Source organism: Microchirus variegatus (genome assembly GCF_963457635.1).
Source record: "Microchirus variegatus genome assembly, chromosome: 3".
NCBI lineage: Eukaryota > Metazoa > Chordata > Actinopteri > Pleuronectiformes > Soleidae > Microchirus > Microchirus variegatus.
In genome coordinates this window covers 2509392-2535122 of record NC_139804.1, presented here as the reverse complement: position 1 = coordinate 2535122, position 25731 = coordinate 2509392, and the positions used below count along the sequence as shown (strand labels likewise).

Below are 25731 nucleotides of genomic sequence, written 5' to 3'. Positions count from 1 at the left end.
GTATACGTTCTTCTACGAGATAGTCGCGGGCTTAGCGTAGCAGGTTTCCTGAGCCTTATCGACTGTACGCTGTAAGCCGCTAGCATTAGCCTCTCCGCCTACTCCAAGACGCGCATTAACCCGGTTTGAAAAACCGACTGACGAAGAAGTACCCACGTCTTCCGCCAGCTATTCCGCGAACATCGAGAAGTACCACCTGTTTTTAGCTTCTTTTGCGGAATATGCTGACTCACCTGTCAGCTTAGCTGCTGGCTTGTTTATGTGGATGACATTGTTGTTTTTAATATGACTTCTTCTTAAATTTGACTATTTTTGTGGGGGAAAAAAACTCTTCTTCTCTGCTTCCTTGCGGGATGAAAAAACAGCAAGCAACACTGCCCCCAGCACTTCCTGTGGCTAGTTCTGGACAGCGCGAGTGTGTGTTTGTTTACACTGCAGTTACAGACGAGTGTGAAGCAGCCAGTGTGTACGGTGGCCCAGAGGTGTCAGGCCAAATACAAACGCCACAACACAAACACAAAAGCCACAACACAAATACAAAAGTTATCACTTATCAAAGGGGCAAGAGCTGTCTTCTTCCATGAAATAGTCCGCCAAGCAACGATCCGCAGCATTGTCAACATCCGTTACCGTTCACTTCCGTTGTGGTGTTTGTATTTGTGTTGTGGCTTTTGTATTTGTGTTGTGGCGTTTGTGTTTATGTTGTGGCTTTTGTATTTGTGTTGTGGCTTTTGTGTTTGTGTTGTGGCTTTTTTATGTGTGTTGTGGCGTTTGTATTTGTGTTGTGTCGTTAGTATTTGCGTTGTGGTGTTTGTGTTTGTGTTGTGGCTTTTGTATTTGTGTTGTGTCGTTAGTATTTGCATTGTGGCGTTTGTATTTGTGTTGTGGTGTTTGTATTTGTGTTGTGGCTTTTGTATTTGTGTTGTGTTGTTTGTGTTTGTGTTGTGGATTTTGTGTTTGTGTTGTGTCGTTTGTATTTGCGTTGTGGCTTTTGTGTTTGTGTTGTGACTTTTGCATTTGTGTTGTGGCTTTTGTATTTGTGTTGTGGCGTTTGTATTTGGCCTGACACCTCTGTGCCACCGTAGGTGTGTGATATACAACAAATATAACACGACGCGTTGACTCTTAAATTTTATCGTCAACAGATTTTTGTAGTAATGTCGGTTGAGTACTAATCGTTACAGCCCGAGTACAGATGTGTACATGTGAGTGTGGGATTATCCAAATATCTGCAAAAGTTTAATACATCACATAATATTCCCTCAAACTTGATTTTTGTAAAGAGTGACACCCGTGTAACTTAGGCTTTATTGATCCTGAATCACTCGCCTCAATTAAACCCTCATCAGCTCCGTTAGCAGCGATATTCCTCTGTGTAATTACCTTAAAACACTTTGGCCCAAAACGTTTAAAACTCATGTTTTTTCGCTGAGCGGCTCTGAAAAACTCAGTGAATCATGACCGGACTGAGGAAATACTGTGATTTACAGCTTCTGCCAAAGATGCTCGGTCATGTGCAGCTCTGGCAGCGCAGCGATGTGGGTTCACCCTCTGTGCCGTCTTTGGCACGAGCGGCCGATTTCACACATCCTCTCTGTCCTCTCTGCTTTGTGTTGGAGCAGGTGTCAGCACATCTACTCCATCCCTGACTGAGCATTGAAAGAGAGCGACAGTTTCCATTAAAGTGAGCTTAATAATGAAGAGGCCAAATCTATCTTCGATTGTCCCTGAACCAAAGTAAAAAGCAGGAGTCGCTGAGGTCGTTGTTGAACCCGGTTTAACCGCACTGGTCAAAAACCAGCTTAATCCTGGCTTGACCAGTTTAAACCTGGGTTTGAACAGATTTATGACCGGTGGGCATGTGTTTGATTAGCATATGCCCACTTGTCAGATGACTCTACATTGCTAACTGTGGGGACTGAACAGTCACTTTAGTTAGTTTAAACCCAGGTTCAAACAGGTTTTGATTAAACATGTTTTGACCAGTATAAGCCTGTGTTTAAACAGGTTTCAGTCAGTTTAGATTCAGGTTTAAACTGGTTATGGCCATCCTAAAGCAGTTTAAACATGTTTTTTTATCAATTCAAACCCAAGTTTAAACTGGTTTTGAACATCGTAAACTGGTTTTAACAGGTTTTGACCAGTATAAACCTGTGTTTAAACAGGTTTCAGTCAGTTTAGATTCAGGTTTAAACAGGTTATGACCACCTTAAAGCAGTTTAAACAGGGTTTTTATCAATTTAAACCCATGTTTAAACCGGTTTTGAACATCTTAAACCAGTTTAAACTCTGATGAGTTTAAATCCAGGTCTAAACCAGTTTAAACAGGTTTTGACCAGTATAAACCTGTGCCCAAATCTGTTTAAAAAGGGTTTTTATCAATTTAAACCCAGGTTTAAACTGGTTTTGAACATCTTAAACCAGTTTAAACTCTGATGAGTTTAAATCCAGGTCTAAACCAGTTTAAACAGGTTTTGATCAGTTTAAATCCAGGTTTAAACCAGTTTACATAGGTTTAGATCAGTCTAAACCTGGTTTAAACGGGTTTAGATCAGTCTAAACCCATGTTAAAACGGGTTTTCATCAGATTTGTGACCAGGGGGAATGTGTTTGATTGTAATTCACTCCTTTGTCAATGCTCTTTTTTTTTCGGTTTCTTTACATCCGATATCTAAACCGGGTTTAATATGCTAACGACTTTTGATTCCTGGACAATTTCTGGCAGCCAGAATTGATCCTCTTCAGCCTTTAGCATAGCAGTTAGCCATGAATTTTTTTTTTTTTTTTAGCAAACAGTTTGAGACAACACTCAATATTTTTCTTTATTTATAAAAAAAACTTGTTCAACCTTGTATTTTTTCCGAAAAAATCTGTGAATTTCAAATTCACACACTGTTTTGTATTCTATTGTACTCCAGCTGTTATTTATTTTGAATTTTACAGACCCAGGTTAACACTGATACATGTACGCACACACACACACACTCTCTCTCACACATTCTCTCACACACACACACACACAGACTATTCTCTTGCGTGACCTTCAGCACACACAGTCTGGCATTCAATTACCGCCCTGTCAGAGTCCAGTCCAGCGGCTGCACGTCCTTGAGCCTCAGTCCAGTCCATATTCCATCACGTCCTCCACATGGTGAACTCTGTCTGGCATGAAGCTCGTGTCTCGTGTCCTCACTACGACTGTCACTTTATCCACAAATTCAGTTTGAACGAACAGATACCGGGAAATTCCCTCTGACTGCGCCTGTTATGAACCGGTTATTGCTGTGCTACAGGTTTAAAACAATGACAAGGCTAACTAATATTAGCTTGCTAACTTATTAACCAATAGTAACTTTACATGATCTATAATAAGATAAGACCTCAGAGACATTTTAAACTGCCGTCCATCAAAGAAAAGAATTTGTGCTGTGCAAAAGGTTAAAATATTTTTAATCATGGCAATGTAGACGACAAGAATCTGCTGACTCACCTGCTAGCTTAGCTGTTAGCTCCACCTGAGGAGGCAAACCTCACGTGACTAATAGCCAGAGGGAAAATAGATAATTTTGTCATGTTTGTGAGTCACTTAGAGCAGAATAATTGATCGTTTTCAAATCAAAATCGCAATTTCGGAACAACAAAATTAGCTAATTGTGTTGGCCGCAATTTAATTGTTCTATTTTTTGTAGTGCTGTCAAACGTTAACGTGTCAATGGTGTTAACGCACGTTAGCGCACGACACGTTTCCACGACGACTGACCGGAAATAGACGCTCATGACGTCATGTTTACGTGTTAGCTCCGTTAGCTGCATTAGCTGCATTAGCCGTTTAGCGCCGTTAGCGGGCCTACAGTCCAACTGGAGCGGCCTGTTGATTATTTTCTCGGTCACGGAAACGCGATGTGCGCTAACGTTGACGTTGACACGTTAGCGTTTGACAGCACTACAAAAAATAGAAAAATAATTAGCTAATAGCTATTTTCACAATTTTCTTTTGCTATTAGTCACGTGAGGTTTGCCTCCTCAGGTGGAGCTAACAGCTAAGCTAGCAGGTGAGTCAGCAGATTTGTTCCTTTTCGTTTTTTTTTATTTTGAAAACCGAACAAGCGAACGATACACGGATTCTTGTCGTCTACGATGCCATGATTCAAAGTACAAGGTTTCTTATAAATGTTAATGATCGCGTAAGTTTGAATCTGCGAATCATCTTTCTAACTTTACTTCACTGGCAACTTTTCGGGTCACGTAACATTTTTCATTTTATTTAGAAAAATGAATGAACGAACGATACACGTATTGGTTTAGCAGCGGCAGTGAGTAATTCTCCTCCTCGCTCGTATGCTGAATCAAATTTGAGGTCAATATTAGATTTCAGTGTTTCTCGGTGAAATATTGCACTTTTTTCTTTTAAAGAGAGACGTTTAAAAACACTGCTTGTTTAAAAATCGTCTCTTGTCGAGCTCCCGCCGCAGTTTCTCATATGTTTCCTGGATATTGTTCAGCGTGTCATTGAGGCTCATTACTGTCAAAACACTTTCTGCAGCTCAGCTCTGCCTGATTATCAAAGCCCCCAAAACTGCAGCGAGAATCTGTTTAGTGAACAAATCTAAGATCGTCGCTCGCTTCCTCGGGGTGAAGTGCTGGAAAAGAGCCATTTTCTTTCATTCGATGCAACTTTAAAAGAAAAAAAGAACAAGAAGAAGAGTTGAAATCTGATGCAGATGTAACCTCACATGCCCCTGCACTGCTGCTGCTGCTGCTGCTGCTGCTGCTGCTGCTGCTGCTGATGGTTCATGATGGTTGTTAAGGGTTCCTACAGGTCCTTGAAATCCTTGAAAGTTTGTGAATTTGTAAAAAAAACCCTTGAATGTTATGGAAAGTCGCCCTAAATAGACACGTGTTCTTGAAATCCTTAAATTTGTGTGCATTTAAAACCAGAATTTCAAGGCCCTTGAAAGTTTTTGAGTCTCCCTAAATAGATGTGTTCTTGTAGTCCTTGAAAGTGTGTTCATTTAAATACAGAATTTCAAGGCTCATGAAAGTTTTTGAAAATCTCCCTAAATATACGTGTACGTGTTCTTGAAATCCTTGAAAGTGTGTGAATTTGAAAACAAACACATTTTCAAGGGCCTTGAAAGTTTTTGAAAATCGCCCTTAATAGACATGGGTCATTCAAATCCTTGAAAGGGTGTGAATTTGAAAACAAATTTTCAAGGCCCTTGAAAGTCTAATAAAATCGCCCTTAATAGACACGAGTCATTGAAATCCTTGAAAATGTGTGAATTAGAAAACACATTCAAGGCCCTTGAAAGTTTTTGAAAATTGCTCCCTTAATCGACGTGGGTCATTGAAATCCTTGAAAGTGTGTGCATTTAAAAACAGAATTTTCAAGGCCCTTGAAATGTTTGAAAATCGCCCTTAATAGACATGAGTCATTGGAATCATTGAAAGTGTTTGAATTTGAGAACACATTTTCAAGGCCCTTGAAATTTTTTGAAAATTGCCCATAATAGACATGGGTCATTGAAATCCTTGAAAGGGTGTGAATTTGAAAACAAATTTTCAAGGCCCTTGAAAGTTTTTCGAAAATTTCACTTGAAAGTTTTTGAAAATTACCCGAAATACATTGTCTGTGAATTTGAAAACAAATTTTTAAGGCCCTTGAAAGTTTTTGAAAATCGCCCTTAATAGACATGGGTCATTGAAATCCTTGAAAGTGTGTGAATTTGAAAACTGATTTTCAAGGCCCTTGAATGTTTTTGAAAATCGTCATGGGTCGTTGAAATTCTTAAAAGTGTGTTAATGTTTTATTCCAAGGCCCTTGAAAGTTTTTGAAAATCGCCCTTAATGACCCAGGAATGGGTCATTGAAAGTGCTTGAATTTTGTTCAAGGAAGAAGTGAAGTTATTAAGATATTGAGGTCAATGTTGCCCTTGTTTTTTGCAAAAAAAAAAAATTTTTTAAGGCCAAAACTTGTAAAAGATGGAACAAATCTTTGCCTAAAGACCAGATTAAAGAGTCATTTGTCAAACCGTGGGCAGGTGAATCGATAGTGAAGATAATCGTCGGCTAACCTGCTGTGACTTTGTCCGTTCAGGCGTCAGCGGCGAGTTATTGCTCTTCATACATGAGCTGTCTGTCGTTCTGATGATTCATCTGACGGCCGACTGAACTGTTACTCGTCAGGATTTCACGATCGCGGCGGTAAATCCGCTCCGCGCCGAGGACGGATTCATAAAACATATCGTTCTCCGGGATTTATTAGCTGCTTGATTTATTAAACACATTTCTGCCACTGTGTATTTTTTTCTTTGGGGGAGGGGTTGGGATTTCCACTTAAGTTGAATTGAAGTTATCGGTGCCAAAGCAATCTTGTGTTGCTGTCTTTTCTTAACCGTATTGATCTGTGTGCATCTACAAAAGCTTCAGTATGGACCTTATTTTTTATCTCGTCCGTATTTTTCTTTATTTTAAATAAACCGTCATAAATGCTACATTTTTCTAATACGGAAATTAAAAAGAGTGACAGAGAAAGCGTTTGATATAAACGGGAGAGTTATTAGCCGTAGAGTTGCGTATCGCGTTGACACAAATCTTTAAGCTCTGGAAACAGAACGAGCTCCAGCTCAACCCCCCGACGTCAGGATCCAAAAATAAAGTCGTGGAGAAACCAGAGCTGATAAAACTCCAGTAACCTGAGATGTTTGCAGAGAAAATAATAGTTTTTACCACATGAAGAGAACGAAAGAGTGAAAACAAACAAACCTGCCTGTCGTTTTCCTTCTGTCTGTACTGTGAATATCAAGCTACATTCAGCAAAGAGTTAGCTTAACATAACACTAATCTCTTTTTTACCCTTTGCTTTGCTAAAGCTAGCAACTGCTAGCTTAGAAAGCATATTTTGGATTCAGTTGTGAGGTTTTATTGAGTTCTTTTTACAATTTCCAACAAAATAATTTGATGTTTTTGCCACAATGCTAATGTCAAGTGACTTGTTTTCCTGTCTGTACTGTGAATATCAAGCTACATTCAGCAATGATTTAGCTTAACATAGCGCTAATCTCTTTGTTACCCTTTGTTTCTGGTTCTTCTGCTAGGCTAAAGCTAGCAACTGCTAGCTTAGAAAGCATATTTTGGATTCAGTTGTGAGGTTTTATTGAGTTATTTCTTTTTACAATTTTCCACAAAATAATTTGGTGTCTTAGCCAACAACGCTAGCACTGCTGTTGTCTGTTTTACCACATGGAGAGAGTGAGTCTGTGCTTCATGGCAAGTGACTCTATTTATTTAAAACAAACAAACCTGCCTGTTGTTTTCTTCTGTCTGTGTGAATTTCAAGCTACATTCAGCAAAGAGTTAGCTTATCATCAAGCGAACCTCTTTTTACCCTTTGTTTCTGGTTCTTCTGCTAGGCTAAAGCTAGCAACTGCTAGCTTAGAAAGCATATTTTGGATTCAGTTATGAGGTTTTATTGAGTTATTTCTTTTTACAATTTTCGACAAAATAATTTGGTGTCTTTGCCACAACGCGAGCAGTGCCGTTGACTTTGTGCTTCATGGCAAGTGACTATTTACTTAAAACAAACAAACCTGCCTGTTGTTTTCTTCTGTCTGTACTGTGAATTTCAAGCTACATTCAGCAAAGAGCTAGCTTATCATCAAGCTAATGATTCTGCTAATGAAAGCGCCGCGTTATTCAGCCGGAGTGAAACGTCAGCATGTCTCTTGATCCCTGAAGTGATTTTCCCCCCGGGGCGGGGTCGGTCGGTCGGTCGGTCGGTCGGTCTGTCGGTCGGTCGGGCGTGCAGGCAGGCGCTCAGGGGTGCGTGGACGGCCGGCGCTGCCCGCTCTGATGCTGGAGATGCGGCCGGGTTCAATGAGAGCGGGGGTGGCAGCTGGAGAAAATCCATTCCCGGAGCGAGCGTTCTGCTGAGGCAGGTACGCCGACCTTTCAGTCGTCTGATAGGTCGACGCGCGGCAGAGCGCCTGGACGTTTGTGGCTGAACGCCAGGCCCGGTGCTGCTCATAGTAAAAACCGCCCCAGCCATGATCCATGGGAGGCTTTGGCAGCACTTTTGTAGTAACAGCGTGGCTCAGCCGCGAGAAAACTCACCACCAGCAGATCGAGGCGACAGATGCCGGTGGAGAGGAGTGAGGAAAGCTGATGAAAAGCATGTGTGTGCGTGTGGTGACGGTTCAGTGTTTACTGCGAGCTTGTTGTGGTCCACGAGTGCTCGGCACAATGCTTAACCCTTCTGTTAGCGATCCTGTCGTCGTACCTCGCGTCGCCGCGACTCCTGGACCATCGTTTGTGGCAAAGAGTTAGCCTATCATCAAGCTAACCTCTTTTTACCCTTTGTTTGTGGTTCTACGCAGAGCTAACAACTGTTAGCTTAAAAAAAATTTGGTGTCTTTGCCACAACGCTAGCAGTGCTGTTGACTTTGGGCTTCATGGCAAGTGACTATTTATTTAAAACAAACAGACCGGCCTGTTGTTTTCCTTCTGTCTTTACTGTGAATATCAAGCTACATTTCAGCAAAGAGTTAGCTTATCATCAAGCTAACCTCTTTTTACCCTTTGTTTGTGGTTCTATGCAGAGCTAACAACTGTTAGCTTAGATAGCATATTTTGGATTCAGTTGTGAGGTTTTCGTGAGTTATTTCTTTTTACAATTTTCGACAGAATAATTTGGTGTCTTAGCCACAATGCTAGCAGTGCTGTTGACTGTTTTACCACATGTTGTTTTCCTGTCTGTTCTGTGAATATCAAGCTACATTCAGCAAAGAGTTAGCTTATCATCAAGCTAGCCTCTTTTTACCCTTTATTCCTGGTTCTAAGCAGAGCTAACAACTGCTAGCGTAGAAGGCATATTTTGGATTCAGTTATGAGGTTTTATTGCCTTATTTTTTTTTTGCAGTTTTCGACAAAATAATTTGGTGTCTTAGCCACAATGCTAGCAGTGCTGTTGACTGTTTTACCACATGTTGTTTTCCTGTATGATGTTGATGCTAAGAGGCTGTTTCCTAAGCTCACGAATGTCCGCCGATGCCAATATGTTGTAAAATGTCGGATTTTGGCGATTATTTTCCCGATGCTTTAGTTAAAAATGTGTCGTCGTCTTCTTCTTGCCTCAGGTGCCCACGCAGTGAGAGACGAGCCCCGGTTTGTGACGGCTCGCGCTGGAGAGAGCGTGATCCTGGGCTGTGACGTGACGCCTCCCCTGGACGGCCAGCAGCCTCCCTATGTGGTGGAGTGGTTCAAGTTCGGAGTGCCTATTCCCTTCTTCATCAACTACCGCTTCTACCCTCCTCATGTGGATCCAAAGTACACTGGTAAGAAACGGGGGGGGCGAAAAAAACGTTGTGGTTTCCCCCTTTTGTGGCCTGTGACGGTACTGCAGGTGGAGCGCGGCATATTTGAAAAGCACGACAGTGCGCCTTATAATCCGGAGCGCCTTATATATGGATCAATTGGTAAAGTTTTACTTTATCTGTTTTGTTGACATTCCCTTTAGCACTGCTCCATCTAGTGGATGCAAAACGCAACCCCAGTCAAACGTTGGACTGCAATATCTTCTATTCTATGCGCCTTATAATCCGGTGCGCCTTATAGTGCGAAAAATACGGTACTTCATGGCCTAAGCTCCCACCACAGAGTAGCCCCTGCTTCACTATTGTAAAAATGTAAAGCTATATGTTGCATTAATTATAGTTTTGTTAATTACTGCAAACCAGTGTCACATACACGGTTATTTTTAATATTAGAGGGCAGTAAAATCACAAAAGTGGCTTAGTATTCAGCACCAGGTGTGGATTTACTTAACTCTAATTAAAGAATACGCTTTCTGCGTTTCCATGACGACTGACCGGAAAATAACGCGCGTGACGCCATGTTTACATGCCGCGACACCGGAGTCCAGGCACCGTTTACCAGTTAGCTCCGTTAGCTAGGGATGGGAATCTTTGGGTGTCTCACGATTCGATTCAAAATCGATTCTCGATTCAACCGACTCGATTCATATGATTCAATCGATTCTCGATTCAAAAATGTATACAATGCATAGTGTGTTAAGGCAAATTATGGCATCGAAACAATACAGTTTGCATAGGATAATGTGATAATGTGAAAACACAAAGGCAAACTTAATACAAAAGTTAACATTTATTCATTCAAAACAAATAAAAACTTACTTACTGTACAAAAAAATTTCTAGCATAATATAGCATAAATAAAAGCTTAGGCTAGCTGCCTTTTTCTCCCAGAAGTTACAAAAAAATACAAAGAAAACACTACACAAATAACAAACTGCTGTTTTGTGTGGTTTTTCAAAATAGAAACTTAAAAAAACTATTTTTGAAGTTTATGAATCGATTCAGAATCGTGGAAGATTCCTATGTGAATTGAATTTTTCCCCCCACCCCTACCGTTAGCGGTGTTAGCTCCTTTAGCGATGTTAGCGTTAGCCTGCAGTTGAACTGCAGGGGTAGGTTTATTAAAGGAAAAGAGTACAAATAACCAGCGTACCTGTGTTACTGCGTATGTGTGCCTCTGTTTGTAAAGTTTAGCGTAACTTTAGAGACTCGTTTTAACAATCGGGGAGTCACGCAAACATGACGTCACGTGCGTTAACGTGCCCGTTACGCGTTAACATGCCCAGCACTAGTTTTTATAAAACTTTCTCAGCTTAAAAATAAAACTAAATAACGTAAGATATGTAAACATCTCTCTGTTAAAATGTTTTATTTCACCACGTGAAGCAGCCTCGTCGTTCCTCAGATCTCTGGCTGCGTGCACAGCGGTAACGGTACTTTTCTCTTTTTGTGATGTGCTGCACAGACTCTGTAGAGCTCTGTGCTGCATCATCACTGCCGTGTGCAGGGAAGCATGTATGTGCAGTGCAGTCATAAATTGCTGAGACACAGTTATTTCTCTTTGTGCACTTACTGTGGACGCAGCAGACGTTTTTCCTGCTCTGCCTTCGACGGTTCACGTTAGGAAAAAAGAACAAAGTGCAGCTCAATAAAAGCGGCGCAGTTTTTCACTCTCTCTCTGTGTCTCTTTACTGTAAAGGCTTCAGTGAACTGCACCGGGCTTTATTTACACCCAAATCCCACAACGGCTCCGGTAACAGTCGGAGCGTCGACACATTTCAGAGCATTGTGGTGAAATGACAGGTCAGTTCTGTCAATGATACATCTGCGCCGTATAATAACAGAAAACCTGAATAGTTTGTGCAGAAGTGAAGGTAAATATGTGAGTTTTGTGGGTAAAACACGTGTCAAACTCAAGGCCCGGGGTCCAGATGTGGCCCTCGAGTGATTAATCGGTCATAAAAATCAGTGTTAAAATAGGTCTGTGCTGCTTTAAGGCGCACGTTGACCGTAAACTACATTTCCCACAATGCATGGCGATTGCGTTAGCCGCAAAGTGACGGCATCCCGCCACTAGATCGCAGCGTATCATTGTATAATGCATCATTCGACGAGTGAAATAAATAATAAATACAGATATTTAGTTATTTATCAATATGTTATTTTATATAATGTATTTTATTATATTTGGTGACATTTAGTTACATTTATTCTGTATGACGGTTACATCTGGCCCTTTGGGGGTAACCATTATGCTGATGTGGCCCTCAGTGAAAATGAGTTTGACACCCCTTCATATTTCTACGTTTTTGATCCACTGGATACAGAAAACTTTGTGGATCTGTATAAAACTCCACCTGCTTATAGCTATTAGCATCTTACGTAAACAGGACAAAATTCATGTCAAGAAGTCGCAGAGATCCGGATGAAATTTTGTATCAAATCTGATCACTTATGACAGTTTCTCCTTTATGCCAGAGTCCTTGTATCCTTGTAAATGTTTCAAGGCCATTGAATGGAGTCATTGGGTCATTGAAAGTGCTTGAATCTTGTGCAAGAAAGAAGTGAAGTTGACATGCGTAGACTCAGCCGACGCAGAACAAATGTGGAGTCATAATTTCTAGCGGCGTGGTCTCTCTCGGTGGCACTCGACAGGTAGCCGCTGGCTAGGCTAGCTCTGCTAGCTCTGCTACATCTGGGTAGTTTTGTCAGTTTTGGACGTGTGTACCGGCGTTCAATCGAACACAAATACACTGGACTTGTCAGATTTCAATCACATTTGTGATTTCGGCGTTTACGAGGACGGAGAGAAACCGGCGTTGACGGAGAACGTAGCACGCTCCACCGGTAGAATTGTCAACATGTGACGTTAGGTTAGCGCGTTCGTTACGTTCACTACGCTAATTTGCATACAGTGGTGTCCCGATTCCATAGGGAAGCCACTTCCTTCAACGAGGGGAGTTTACGGTTGAGGGCAGTCCAAACCAAGAGGACATTTTAGACAGGGCCTAAAGCCCAATTTATACTCCTGCGTCGACGCAGAGCCTGTCGAAGAGCCTCTGCGTCGTCTCCGACTGCACGAAATATTTTTTAAGTGTCCGTCACTCCGTCAAGGGACAACGGACACGGCAAGAGCTGCGATTGGTCCTCAGGACAGGCCGAGCTAAGCTGCTCTGTGCCGGCTCACAGTGAGCACCGAGCGTCCACAGAGGCGGAGCTGCCAAACTATAAATACGTCATATCTTAACACACACAGCACATGTTTAGACTCTAAATGACCAATTTCTCGCCTCAAATTATCTTAAAACTGCGTTCCGTGACACAGAAAAGTGAGAAATGGCCACTGTTTCAACAACAACAGTCTTTCTTTCTCGGACGCCATTGCTCACTGTAGTCAGAAGCACAACAACCTTGCGTAGCGACCCCTACTGATCGGGCGGGAAATTGCAGCGCGTGTCCGTCACGGCGTCTCCGTGGTTAAGCAGTCGGAGAAGTATAATGTGGCCTTAAGACACAGGAAGTAGCGTGATTATCCAAATAACGATGGCGATGTTTCTTTACCCTCCGCCCTGTCTTTCTCGTAGACTCTTTTGTGATTTGTGATTTGTGAGTTGGTTTGACAAATCATGTCGTCTGTGAGTTTTTCAGTCTTTTTACAAAAACGCTAACGACTGTGAAAGTCGTGTCCACAGCTCAAGGCCGATCCACACCCTTCACTCCAGCGTCCGGCACGCTCAGCACTCCGATGTCCGGACAAGAGTCCGACAAAAAACAGACTTTTAACGACAAGCTACCATTTTACTGCAAGACTGCAGTCAACGCTGCTCTCTCTTCTTCTTCTTCTTCTTCTTTGCTCTATTGATTTTCTGCTAACAAAAAAAAAAAATAAAACATCAGTGTTCCACCCCGACGGTGGCAGCGTTCCCAGAGTCAGAGTTTGGTATCTAACGTTTGCGTTTATATCCGGTGCTGCTAGAGCAAATTCAGCGTCCCCCCTCCCCCCCTCAACATCAATACATCAGCCTGACAGTCAGTCTGCAGTAACAGGACACAGCGCTTACGCTACAGCTACACATCAAAGTCGGGGGGAGATGGCGGGGGGGAAGGAAAAGCTTCAGACGAGTCGTCAGACGCAGCAGCAGCAGCAGAGTGAGCGGCGAGCTGGAGGCTTGAAGACAGACGGCTTAGCAGCCCGAGATTTCCTCAACTACCTCGATCTTCCCCCTTTTTGCGGTTTCATCCTTTCAGAATTCCAATTTATCCTCGGCCTTGAAGAAAAGCTGCTCTGGCTCTGCAGTCGCTCCGCACACACACACACACACACACACACACACACACACACCGGAATGCTTCGTTTTAATTTAGACGGGCTTCCGGATAGTTTGATGCATAAATGCTGGAACTTCGAGCCATATGGTTCATTTATAGCTGAGCCGCGGCCGCAGCTGTTGCTTTAGCGCAGAGAGGAAGCTAACTAGCTAGTTTCTGTCATAATATGCATGTATTTTCATATAATTATCAGTTTCTGACGCTGTGGTGGGAACCGACGACCTGTCCGCGGTGTCTGGACTTATGTTTTTAAGACCTCCTTCATTCCAGATCTTCCCATACGTATTTGGAACTCTTTATTCGCATTTACAGAAATTACCGTTACGTGGGATGCTGTCCGCTGCTTCGTTTTGCTAGCATTGTGTTCAGCAGAAGTGGTGAAATGTTTTAGGCCAATTCCAATTCCTATCTTAACCCTCAAGCTTCAAAACCAAGTGTTGAGGGTTGTGAGGGAATGTTGAGATACGTCTTCAGACTGTAGGGGGCAGAATAACGCGAAAGCTGCGTCCATCGTAAAATAAAAATAAATGTTACTCAACAATGACGTCAGTAATCCATAATATGGGCCTAAACTAAGATAATACAATGGTTTTCATCATTTTTATATCTCTATTAACAAAGAAAATACTTCATTTTTAGCGCACTCGTTTCGCTGCTGTCGGCGCCATCTTTGTTATGCGAAAACACGCAATGCATTCTGGGTAGCCCTCGCTCCCAAGGGTGGTCTCGGAAAATCTCAATATCGAGGGCGATACAGCCCTTAAACTTGGCCCTCAACTTAATTTTTCTGAGAATCGGGACAGCACTTACACTAGAGGGAGCACATTTTTGAGATTGAGGATTAAGATTGAGGGTTAAGCAAGGAATTGGAATTCACCCCAACTTAATTTCCCGAGGATCAGCCAATTAAAATCCATCCATCCATCTTCTACCGCTTCATCCAATCCTCCACATGAGGTTCACTGGTGCCAATTCCACCTGACATAAGGGTACGAAAGCCGTCAATTTAGAGTGTCCAATTTGCCTAATCCCCAAATCTGCATGTCTTTGGACTGTGCGAGGAACCCGGAGAACCCGGAGAAAAAACCCAAGAATCCCGACGGGGTTTTCTTGCAGCAAAGACAAACGTGCTAACCACTACAGCAACCGTGTGGCCCCTATATTTCTGATGTTTTCTCTCAGTAAAGGTGGCCCCAACAATGGCGGACGTCACTTTAGCAACATTAGCGTCTCTTGTCTCTGAAGGTTCTCAGTCGTCTTCAGCAGTCACCATTTCATGTCTCGTCCGCCTTGGATATCGCCATGACGATACCCATGCCTATATTACACAGAATTTCAAAATAAAAGTGCTTGTTTTGACAAGTTTGGGACCTCTCATCTAGGCAAAATTCACAATAGGGTTCATCTCATCTGATTCTCATTCAGAATAGTCAAGGCCTTTTTGCCGAAATTGCCTTTTTTGGGCCAATAACGGATATAAGTATAATATACAGTATATATATTATTTAGGCACACATACGCAGTACACAGGTACGCTGGTTATTTGTTAGCTCTTTTCCTTTGATAAACAGACCGCTCCAGTTCCCCTGTAGTTGTGCTAACTGGCGCTAAAGGAGCTAACGGAGCTAACTAGTAAACAGTGTCTGGACTCTGGAGCTGCAGCACTAAAAACATGACGTCACGCGGGTCTTTTTCTGGTCAATCGTCATGGAAACGTGTCGTGCGTTAACGTGCGTTAGCGCTGACGCTGTTGACGCCGCGCTAATGCGCTAACATGCCGGGCGATAGTTTTCGGTCATTTAACAGAAACATTACAGAGGAACGTCCAAGAAATTCAATCGTGTTCAGAGTTGGTTCGACTGTAGGCTAACGCTAACGGCGCTAAAAGGAGCTAATGCAGCTAACGGAGCTAACTGGTAAACGGTGCCTGGGCTCCTGTGTCGCGGCACGTAAACATGACGTCACGCTAATAATCATTTATTCGTCTTGAATTGCAGGGATAACAGTAGAAATATGCTGTTGTTACGTTTATTAATGTCCCCCTCCTCCTCCTGTGTGTGTGTGTGTGTGTGTGTGTGCACAGGTCGAGCCTCTCTGCACGGGAAAGCCTCCCTGCAGATCGACCCGGTGCGCTCCGAGGACCAGGGCTGGTACGAGTGCCGGGTCCTGATGCTGGAGCAACAGTACGACACCTTCCACAACGGCAGCTGGGTGCACCTCACAGTCAACGGTGAGTCATCACACACACACACACACACACACACACACACACGTGTACGTACAGTATGTACACACACACATGTATACGCTGTGAACCTGGGAATTATATAGTGCACACGTCCGTGGGCGTGAACACGGAGAAAAAAAAGTCAAAATCGTGCGTCACGCGGTGAAAAGCACAAGGTCAGTCAGTCGTTTGTCGTGTGATGATCGTCACTCTGTGTGTCGTGTGGTTTGTTCTGCACAGATTTCACTTCCTATAGTAGCTACGCATTTAAATGTAAGCTTCTTCCTTTTGGTTACTGAATGAATAATCATTGAAAAAATGACATTTTTATTGTTATTGTAGGTTTTTTTAAGGTTAGAAATTGTCTTCTTGCATCAAATACAGTCAAAGACGCTCAAATGAAACAAATGCAACAGTGTGTTTCACAGAATTCTGACTTTGATCTTTAATCTCAGAATTCTGACTTTGATCTTTGATCTTTAATTCTGACTTTATTCTTTATAATTCTGACTTCAATCTTTAATCTCAGAATTCTGACTTTGATCTCTCAGAATTTTGACTTTGATCTCGGAATTCTGACTTTGATATATAATCTCAGAATTCTGACTTTAATCTCGCCATTCTGACTTTGATCTTTATAATTCTTATTGAATCTTTAATCTCATAATTCTGACTTTGATCTTTAATTCTGACTTTGATCTCGGAATTCTGACTTTGATATTTAATCTCAGAATTCTGACTTTAATCTCGCCATTCTGACTTTGATCTTTATAATTCTGATTGAATCTTTAATCTCATAATTCTGACTTTGATCTTTAATTCTGACTTTGATCTTTGATCTTTAATTCTGACTTTATTCTTTATAATTCTGACTTCAATCTTTAATCTCAGAATTCTGACTTTGATCTCTCAGAATTTTGACTTTGATCTCAGAATTCTGACTTTAATCTCGCCATTCTGACTTTGATCTTTATAATTCTGATTGAATCTTTAATCTCATAATTCTGACTTTGATCTCATAATTCTGACTTTAATCTAAAATCTCAGAATTCTGACTTTAATCGCAGAATTCATGCTTTTTAAAAAAAAATTTTTTTACGTGGCCCGAAAAAAGTCCGAATTCTGACTTTAATTCTAATAATTCTGACTTTGATCTCTCAGAATTCTGACTTTAATCTTTAATCTCAGAATTCTGACTTTAATCTGGGAATTCTGACTTTAATCTTTAATCTCAGAATTCTTACTTTGATCTCTCAGGATTCTGACTTTAATCTTGGAATTCTGACTTTGATCTTTTATTTCAGAATTCTGACTTTAATCTAAGAATTCCTGCTGTTTTATGTATTGTCTTTTTTACATGTGGCCTTAATACTCTTCCGTAACCTTTACCGTCTTTGCTCAAGTAAAATCAAATGTGTATCAGGACAAAGTTCAATATTCGTAGACTGTGTTAGTTGAGCAGAAACGATGAGTTGTTTGATTGACAGCGTTCAGAATGGTTTTTCCTCAGAATGTTGGGGGTAAAACAGGATCATGAACGTCTGCTTAGAAGAGAATTGATTGTGGTTTGTTCTGTGACAGTCTGAGAGCGATCAGAGTGATGACTGGGCGGAAAGAAAAAGAGGAAAAGTCTGCACCTTTGCATTTCACACCAATGTCTCAGCGAGAATCCCGAGGTGTCGCTGGGTCTTTTTTTCTGTTTCACATCAGTCGACTCGGCAGAAAATGTTAAACGATTAAATTAGTGCTGGGCGCTAGGTTAACGCACGTTAACGCATGGCACGTTTCCATAACGACTGACCAAAAGAAGGCGCGCGTGACGTCATGATTACGTGCCGCGACGCCGGAGTCCAGGCAACGTTTACCAGTTAGCGCCGTTAGCTGCATTAGCTCCTTTAGCGCCGTTAGCGCGCCTACAGTTGGAACTGGAGCGGTCTGTTTATTAAACCAGCGTTACCTATTGTACTGCGTATGTGTGCCTCTGTTTTTAAAGTTTAGCGTTACTTTAGAGACTCATTTTTACAATCGGGAGTCAACGTAAACATGACGTCACGTGCGTCTTTTTCCGATCAGTCGTCATGGAAACCCGTCATGCGTTAACGTTGCCGCTTACCGCCGCTATTGCGCGCCCAGCACTAGATTAAATCCATATTTTATTTGCAGCTTGTGTTTTTGCCGTCATTGAATTCGAGCTGAAATAATGAATCGATCATTAATCGATGACCAAATTAGTCGTCAACTATTTTGGTCATCGATTAATCAGTTTGAAGCTTTATTCACGATTAAAACCAGATTTCTGATTGTTTCAGCTTCTTAAAGGCGCCATATGTAAGAATGTGGCCAAAAACAGTTACTACATTCAAATTCAAAACACCGAGGTCTTTTAGGTTTCGTTTTTTGACGTAACTGGCAACCCGTGGTTGCTCGGCAGCTGAGACTCTACTGACTGCAATGATTGGTAGACGGCGGTAGGTGACGCCACATGACGCCAAAACATGATTTCAAAACATAAACATGATTTGCAGTCTGCAAAATATTTGTTTTAATGTCTGTACTGTTGTTGTTGGTGAGTTCAGTTTGTTATATGAACATTATTCCTGAGTCTCTGTGACATATTAGGAGGATTTTATGATTTATTACATAATGCACCTTTAAAGGTGAATATTTTCTTGGTTTCTTTAATCCACAAAACAAAGAAATAATTAAAACTGAATTGTTCAAGACATTCGACAAGATCTTCATCATCCAAACGATTCATCGAGAACAAAATAGACACAAAAATACGCAAAAACAATCGTTAGTTGCAGCTCTACGTTGAATAAATGTGCGACTTCTCTTTAAAATGACGTGATATAATCCGTCGCCGTGTGAGTAAAAGCAGCGTCGGCCTCGTTCACGTGTATATTTTCGGTCTGTGAACTCACGAGCGCCGCGTGAATCTCATGCATATTCCATGTCATCGAGCATATGTTTTTTTTTTAACAGTGGATGTAATTCTTTCCCCGTTTGAATAATGATTATGACCCAGTGTATGCAAAATACTGCGTAAAAAACAACAACTTTAATGTATTAAGTCGCTGCATAATCTGCTGTGTAATGAAAAAAATGCTGATGTTATTTGTTTTTTTTTGCGTTTTTACTGAGTGAAAATGACTTTTGTGTACATGTGTGAGTGTGTGCGTCACGATCCATGTCTGCTCGTGGGTTTGTGTGTCGGCGAAATGAGATTTCTGTCTGCTGGATGAAGTTGTAGCCGGAGAGTGAGAAGGTCGTACGCTGAGTTTGTAAATGTGTGTGTGTGTGTGTGTGTGTGTGTGTGTGGACCTCATCAGTATTCACTCTCTCTCTCTCGCTCTCCCTCCTCCTTCCTCTGATTCTCCATTTTTATCAGACACACTGAGCTCTTTTTGGCTGAAGCTGAAGCGACGAATACAAACTCTGGATTTTATAAATTGATGGCGTTTTTTTTTTTTTTTACTTTTTTTACGTACGATGAATACGTCGATTGTGGAGGGAATTTGTTCGTTTGTTGGCGATTATTGATATATTGAGAAAATTGGTCATAAACTGCAGCCCAGATCAGGTTTATGTGTAAGCATGTCCAGATTGTACCTACACTCTTAGAAATAAAAGTAGAACCATATAAGGTTCTTCGGGTTGTCCTCATAGGAGAACCCTTTTAGCTCCAGGTGGAACCTTAAAACCCTTTATTCAGGGAAGAGGTTTTCAAGGGTTCTCTGGATCAAAATGGTTCTTACTGGAACCATTTTGATCCAGAGAACCCTTGAAAAACCCTTTCTTCTGGAAAGGGTTTTTCAGAAGCAAATGGTTCCAGGTAGAACCTCAGCCCTTGTAGAAGAACCCTTTTGGAACCCTTATTTCCTACACTCTTAGAAATAAAAGTGCTAAGTAGAACCATATAAGGTTCTTTGGCTTGTCCTCATAGGAGAACCCTTTTTGGCTCCAGGTAGAACCTTTTTATAAAGGTTCCACCAAGAACCCTTTTAAAACCCTTTATTCAGGAAAGGGGTTTTAAAGGGTTCTCTGGATCAAAATGGTTCTTAGTGGAACCATTAGTGTTACCAAGAACCCTTGAAAAACCCTTTCTTCGTGAAGCAAATGGTTCCAGGTAGAACCTCAGTCCTTGTAGAAGAACCCTTTTGGAACCCTTATTTCTAAGAATGACAATAGCCTACACTCTTAGAAATAAAAATGCTAAGTAGACCCATATAAGGTTCTTTGGCTTGTCCTCATAGGAGAACCCTTTTTGTCTCCGGGTAGAACCTTTTTATAAAGGTTCCACCTGGAACCCTTTTGGAGGGTTCCACCAAGAACCCTTTTAAAACCCTTTATTCAGAAAAGGGGTTTTAAAAGGTTCTCTGGATCAAAATGGTTCTTACTGGAACCATTAGTGTTACCAAGAACCCTTGAAAAACCCTTTTTTCGGGAAAGGGTTTTTCAGAAGCAAATGGTTCCAGGTAGAACCTTGTAGAAGAACCCTCTTGGAACCCTTATTACTAAGAGGCAAATTATGGCATCAAAACAATAAGATAATGTGATAATGTGATCTAGTGCTGGGCAATAAGGCCTCAAATCAATATCACGATATATCGAGCAGCTCACATCGATAACGATAAGTTCGGAGTTGCTAAATTACGTCATCGCCTAATTTGCATAATTGACAATTTGCCTGATATAAGTGTCCGAGTGTCTTAAAGGGACATGAACATACAGGCAGCCTGCCTACACACACACACACAGCCAAAAACAACTTCTATTTTGTTTTTTAAATTATCAAATTTATCGATAACGGTGAAATTACGTCGATTATCGTCATAAATTTTAGATCACACAAAGGCAAACCTAAGACAAAAGTTAACATTTATTCATTCAAAACAAATAAAAGCTTAGGCTAGCTGCCTCAAAGGCGCCATATGTAAGAATGTGGCCAAAAACGGTTACTACACACAAATTCATGAGTGTAATTCAAAGTCTTTTAGGTTTCGTTTTCTGACCTAACTGGCAACCCGTGGTTGCTCGGCAGCTGAGACTCTACCGACTGCAATGATTAGTAGACGGCGGTAGGTGGCGCCACATGACGCCAAAAGACGATTTTCAAAACATAAACATAATTTGCAGTCTGCAAAAAAAAATTTTTTAATGCAAATAATTTGTCTGTACTGTTGTTGTTGGTGAGTTCAGTTTGTTATATGAACATTATTCCTGAGTCTCTGTGACATATTAGGAGGATTTCATGATTTATTACAGAATGCACCTTTAAGACAAACTGGTGTTTTGTGTGGTTTTACAAAATAGCAATTTTTTTTAATCGATTTTTGAAGTTTATGAATCAATTCAGAATGGTGGATGATTAGAATCAATAATATTGTAAAACATGATAAATTAGGTCATTGTAGAAAACAGTCAAAGCAGCAGTTTGTGTCTCTCTCGTATAAAGACTCTGTTCCTCTGTGGTCGTCCTCCTCCTCTAAATGGTCGCCTGTGAGCGAAGCAGGTGCCGTTTTTTTTTTGTTTTTTTTCTCCGTCTGGCGTCTCCACAGACGCGGCGTTCACCCGTTTCCTTTGGCCGCCGCCGCTCTCTGCACACACTCCCCTCCTTGTGAGTCCCGGTCTCGCTGGCCCTTCACTTCCTGCCAAACGGACAGGGAATGGCTGCCCGCTCAGTGGCAGGTGTCAGATGGCACGACCTCGTGCCCGAAAAAGACACTGGAGCTTCTCTTACTCTTTATCTGTGTGAGTGAGTGAGTGAGTGAGTGAGTGAGTTAGCCCTCCCTCCATCTCCACCTCCTCTTCCGTCTTGTCTCTGCTCTCCGTCCTCCTGCTATTTTCCACCTCCCTCCATAGATCAGAAGCTGCAACGTAAAGAATCCGACCGTCAGACGCCGTGTCACTGGGATAGTGATGGCCTGGCGTTTAGGGCTCATTTGGTCAAACCCAGCTGGGCTTTAAATGTCGCCTCATTTGTCGGACAGTGTTTTCCCTCACTGATGGACGCGATGTGTTCTACGCGAGTACAAGCCAACGAGAACCGTCCTTCATTTTGGCGACGCTCTAAGATGCAGATTTAACCCTTCGGTTGCTGTGGGTGAATTCCAATTCCTTGCTTAACCCTCAATCTTAATCCTCAATCTCAAAAATGCGCTCCCTATAGTGCATTGGTTCTCAAAGTGCGGCCCGGGGGCCAATGGCGGCCCGCAGAAACATTTCTGGCGGCCCCGCAGTGAATTACAGTTGATAGTTTTAATCCAGGAGCTAATAAAGCTTGTTAAATGTTTATATTGGACATTACTGGATACAGACCAATAAGTGTAAACTAAAATACTGGGTATTGACCTGGTTTCTATATGGTGAATTTTAGTATATTATTGTGTTATAAGCTGGTAATAAGCAGGTAGCTACAGCCCCCAATTACTAGCTATTTACCCAGCAACTATATGGTAACAGAAATGTGTTACTTGGTATTAACCTGTAATTAGAAGGTAAGAACAATGGCCAAAATACTGGGTAATTACCCAGTAAATTATAAAGCGTTATTATATTAACGTTTATATTACATTATATTAACGCTTATATTACTTAACGCTAAACTGTAGAACTGCAATCTGGTCATTAAAATGAATACAAATGGGATTTATTTCTGTTTTTTGTTCCTTTGACGGCCCTCAGTCCAATGTTGGGTTCCTAAATTGGCCTCAGGTATCAACACTTTGAGAAACCCTGCTCTAGTCCAAGTGCTGTCCCGATTCTCAAGAAAAATTAAGTTGAGGGCCAAGTTTAAGGGCTGTTTCGCCCTCAATATTGAGATTTTCCAAGACCACCCTTGGGAGCAAGGGCTACCCAGAATGCATTGCGTGTTTTTGACATAAAGATGGCGTTGAAAGCAGCGAAACGAGTACGCTACAAAATGTATTATCTTAGTTCAGGCCCATATTATGGATTACTGACGTCATTGTTGAGTAACGTTTATTTTTATTTTACGATCTTTTGTCAATAGTTGGCTGGTGTGGTTTACTTTTCAATAAGCCGTGGTGTGTGGTAACTGTCAAATAATCCTGACGTAAATGTGTTCTTCTTCTTCATCTTCTTTTTTGGAGTTGACAGACTGGACGCAGCTTTCGCGTTATTCTGCCCCCTACAGTCTGAAGACACATCTGCATTTAAGGGGTGTCCCATTTCTAAGTGACAAAATAACCCTCAACACTTGGTTTTGAGGGCCAGTTAAGATTAAGGGTTGAGCTTGAGGGTGAAGATAGGAATTGGAATTGGCTCTAATTGGCATGGGTATTTCTGGGTATTATATAGCTCGAAAATTCAAAAACTATGGACTGGCGATCTGTCCAGGGTGTGACCCCGCCTTTTGACCTATGACAGCTGAGATTGGCTAATGATAAAGTGGTAGAAGATGGATGGACACAGGAAAGCATCAAATAGAGCTTTGCGTTATATACTAGAACCGTAATGACGAGATTCACACGTTTGTGACATCAGCTTCTCAGTACCGTGATTCTTGAATCTTTCAAGGCCCTTGAAACCCCAAAACAGACATCGGTCATTGAAAGTCCTATCTTAAAATGTGTCATCACATTTAGTCCTTGAATTTGAGGGAATTGGTCCTGGAAAGTCCTTGAATGTGATGCCAACCAAGGTGTGGTTGATTCCCACCCTCGATGGATGGTTCATTTGATTCTCAATCGTTAAAAATTGATCATTAACTTTAAAAACAGTGAGGATGGGGAGCGTTGAGCAGAAAATGGGCTGATCCTCACCTGCGTTATTGGATTGTTCCGTTTCCCTCCTGCGGTGACGCTTCTATAACTAGGTCACTGATTTGTCGGCTGTCAGATTAAATCAGACTCGAGTCCGAACGCACGAGTTTTAATCTTCTTGGAATCACAAGTATGAACTTTTCATTGCACTCACAAAAAAGTCAACCAGAGTTTATCAATTTAAATGTGTCACACGCTGCAACATGGGCTTTAGGACACGTATAGACTAGCAGAGCCAGGAATTGAACCCACAACCTTCCAGGTGAACCTACCACTGAGCCGCCGTAGCTCTTTCCTACCTTCAACCTACTTTTACTTCTAGAATTGTACATTTTATAATCAGAAAATGACTTTTCATACTGACTTCAACTTCTACTAAAGTCATTTTCTGGTAATATACTTGTACTTTTTATTCAAGTATCACGTTAAGGTACTTTTTACAAGATTGGTAAAGTGTTAATTTTGCACTACGTCTGTCACTTTTTATCCAAAGTTAGACATCAGTTTGAATGTTAACGCTAAACCATCTACCAACACTAATCTGAAGATCGCAAGATGCTGACTCATCTTAGCTAGTTAGCGTAGCTAGTTAGCGTAGCTGTTAGCTCCGCAGAGTATGGGAATTTCTTTGAAGGAATTCCGCACATTTGATAATCCTGCAAATTTGATCAACACCATTCCCATTGCCTGATGTGTTGTTTTCCCCCTCTGTCAACATTGCGTGAATTGTGTGTCCGAACATTGATGGCTAACAGCTATGCTAACAGAAACCTGCACGAAAAATAGCATAAACCTTCATTGTTTATGGCTATGCCAACAAATGGAAGTCACGTGTCATAGTAAAAGCCAATAAAACATTAAATGTTCCTACTGATCAAAATCAATTTTAAACCCAGAACGTTGTACTCGAAAAGTCTGGAGAAACCATGGACGCTAACATTAGCATTAGCATCGAATACACATACGACTACATGGTGTTTTAAGGCAGAACAGGTAGCAGTAGCAGTGTTTGATTGGTGGCAGCCATCTTATTCATGGTTAGCGAGGTTGCTACAAGTTTTCCGTGTTCAGGGGAGGTTCCTTAAACGGGAATTTCAGGAGTTCTGATGACTGCTAATGGAACAAACCATTAGTGAAGTTGTGATTAATCAGTATGTCGTCACAGGGAGAAAACGTCAACGTTGAGCTAATGTAGCAACACTAGCGTGCTAGATCCGTGTTCCTTTTTTACGTGACAGGAAAAAGAAAGGGTGGATGATGGTGGTGATGAAGTGCGTGACGTGGGGATTGTGATGTTAGCAGCGGGAGGAAAGTCTCCTGAGTGCCTCTTTTATCTCTTTCTAACAACTTACGCTAAAACGTTTGAGGCCCGTGATGAGAAATCAATGAAAATGTGTACTTGTATATGTAGCCGAAGCTTCTGCGGAGCAGAGACGAGAGCAGGAAGCGAGGGGAACCGAATCAACGCAGACTCTGGAGAACGTGAGCAAACAGTAGCACCGCGGCGGCGGCGGCGGCTGCGTCGCCAAATCTCAATGAAGACGAGTTACACGGGAAGTAGGTCGACGGTTTGACGCCCAGGTTTACCGATTCTTTTGTGGAGCAACTCCCGGGTTTCAGTGCCGAGCTGCACCTGACGCCGTGAAAACAACTCCCCGCTGATCCGATGAACCTGCTGCTGTCGCCGCTCAACCGATGCTCAATCCCCTGAGGGAACGCTAAATTAGGATTAGAATTAATAACATCGCTTGGCGTAGTCGAAGGAGCACTCGGATCCTTAAGTAAAGGCAGTGGTGGGAAGTAGGTGACTCACTAAAGTACTGTACTTTTAGAATTGCGGCGTTTTTGTACCTTAGTAGTAGAGGTGGGGGGAAAAAATCGATTCATAAACTTCAAAAATCATTTTTGAAGTTTCTATTTTAAAAAAACCACACAAAACACCAGTTTGTGTTATTTGTGTACAGTTTATTTTTGTAACTTCTGGGAGAAAAAGGCAGCTAGCCTAAGCTTTTATTTA

At 41.7% G+C, this 25731-nt stretch overlaps 1 protein-coding gene across 1 annotated transcript in view; it reads left to right on the top strand.

The window, feature by feature from the left end:
• igsf9ba (immunoglobulin superfamily, member 9Ba) overlaps window positions 1-25731 on the top strand; it is a gene marked incomplete at both ends in the record, with an annotated part of 88740 nt that overhangs the window by 12179 nt on the left and 50830 nt on the right. Inside the window, 2 exons of the mRNA XM_083887164.1 lie at window positions 9135-9332; window positions 15784-15930. Of these exons, the coding sequence (XP_083743290.1) occupies window positions 9135-9332; window positions 15784-15930 (345 nt within the window). The remainder of the gene's footprint in view (window positions 1-9134; window positions 9333-15783; window positions 15931-25731) is intronic.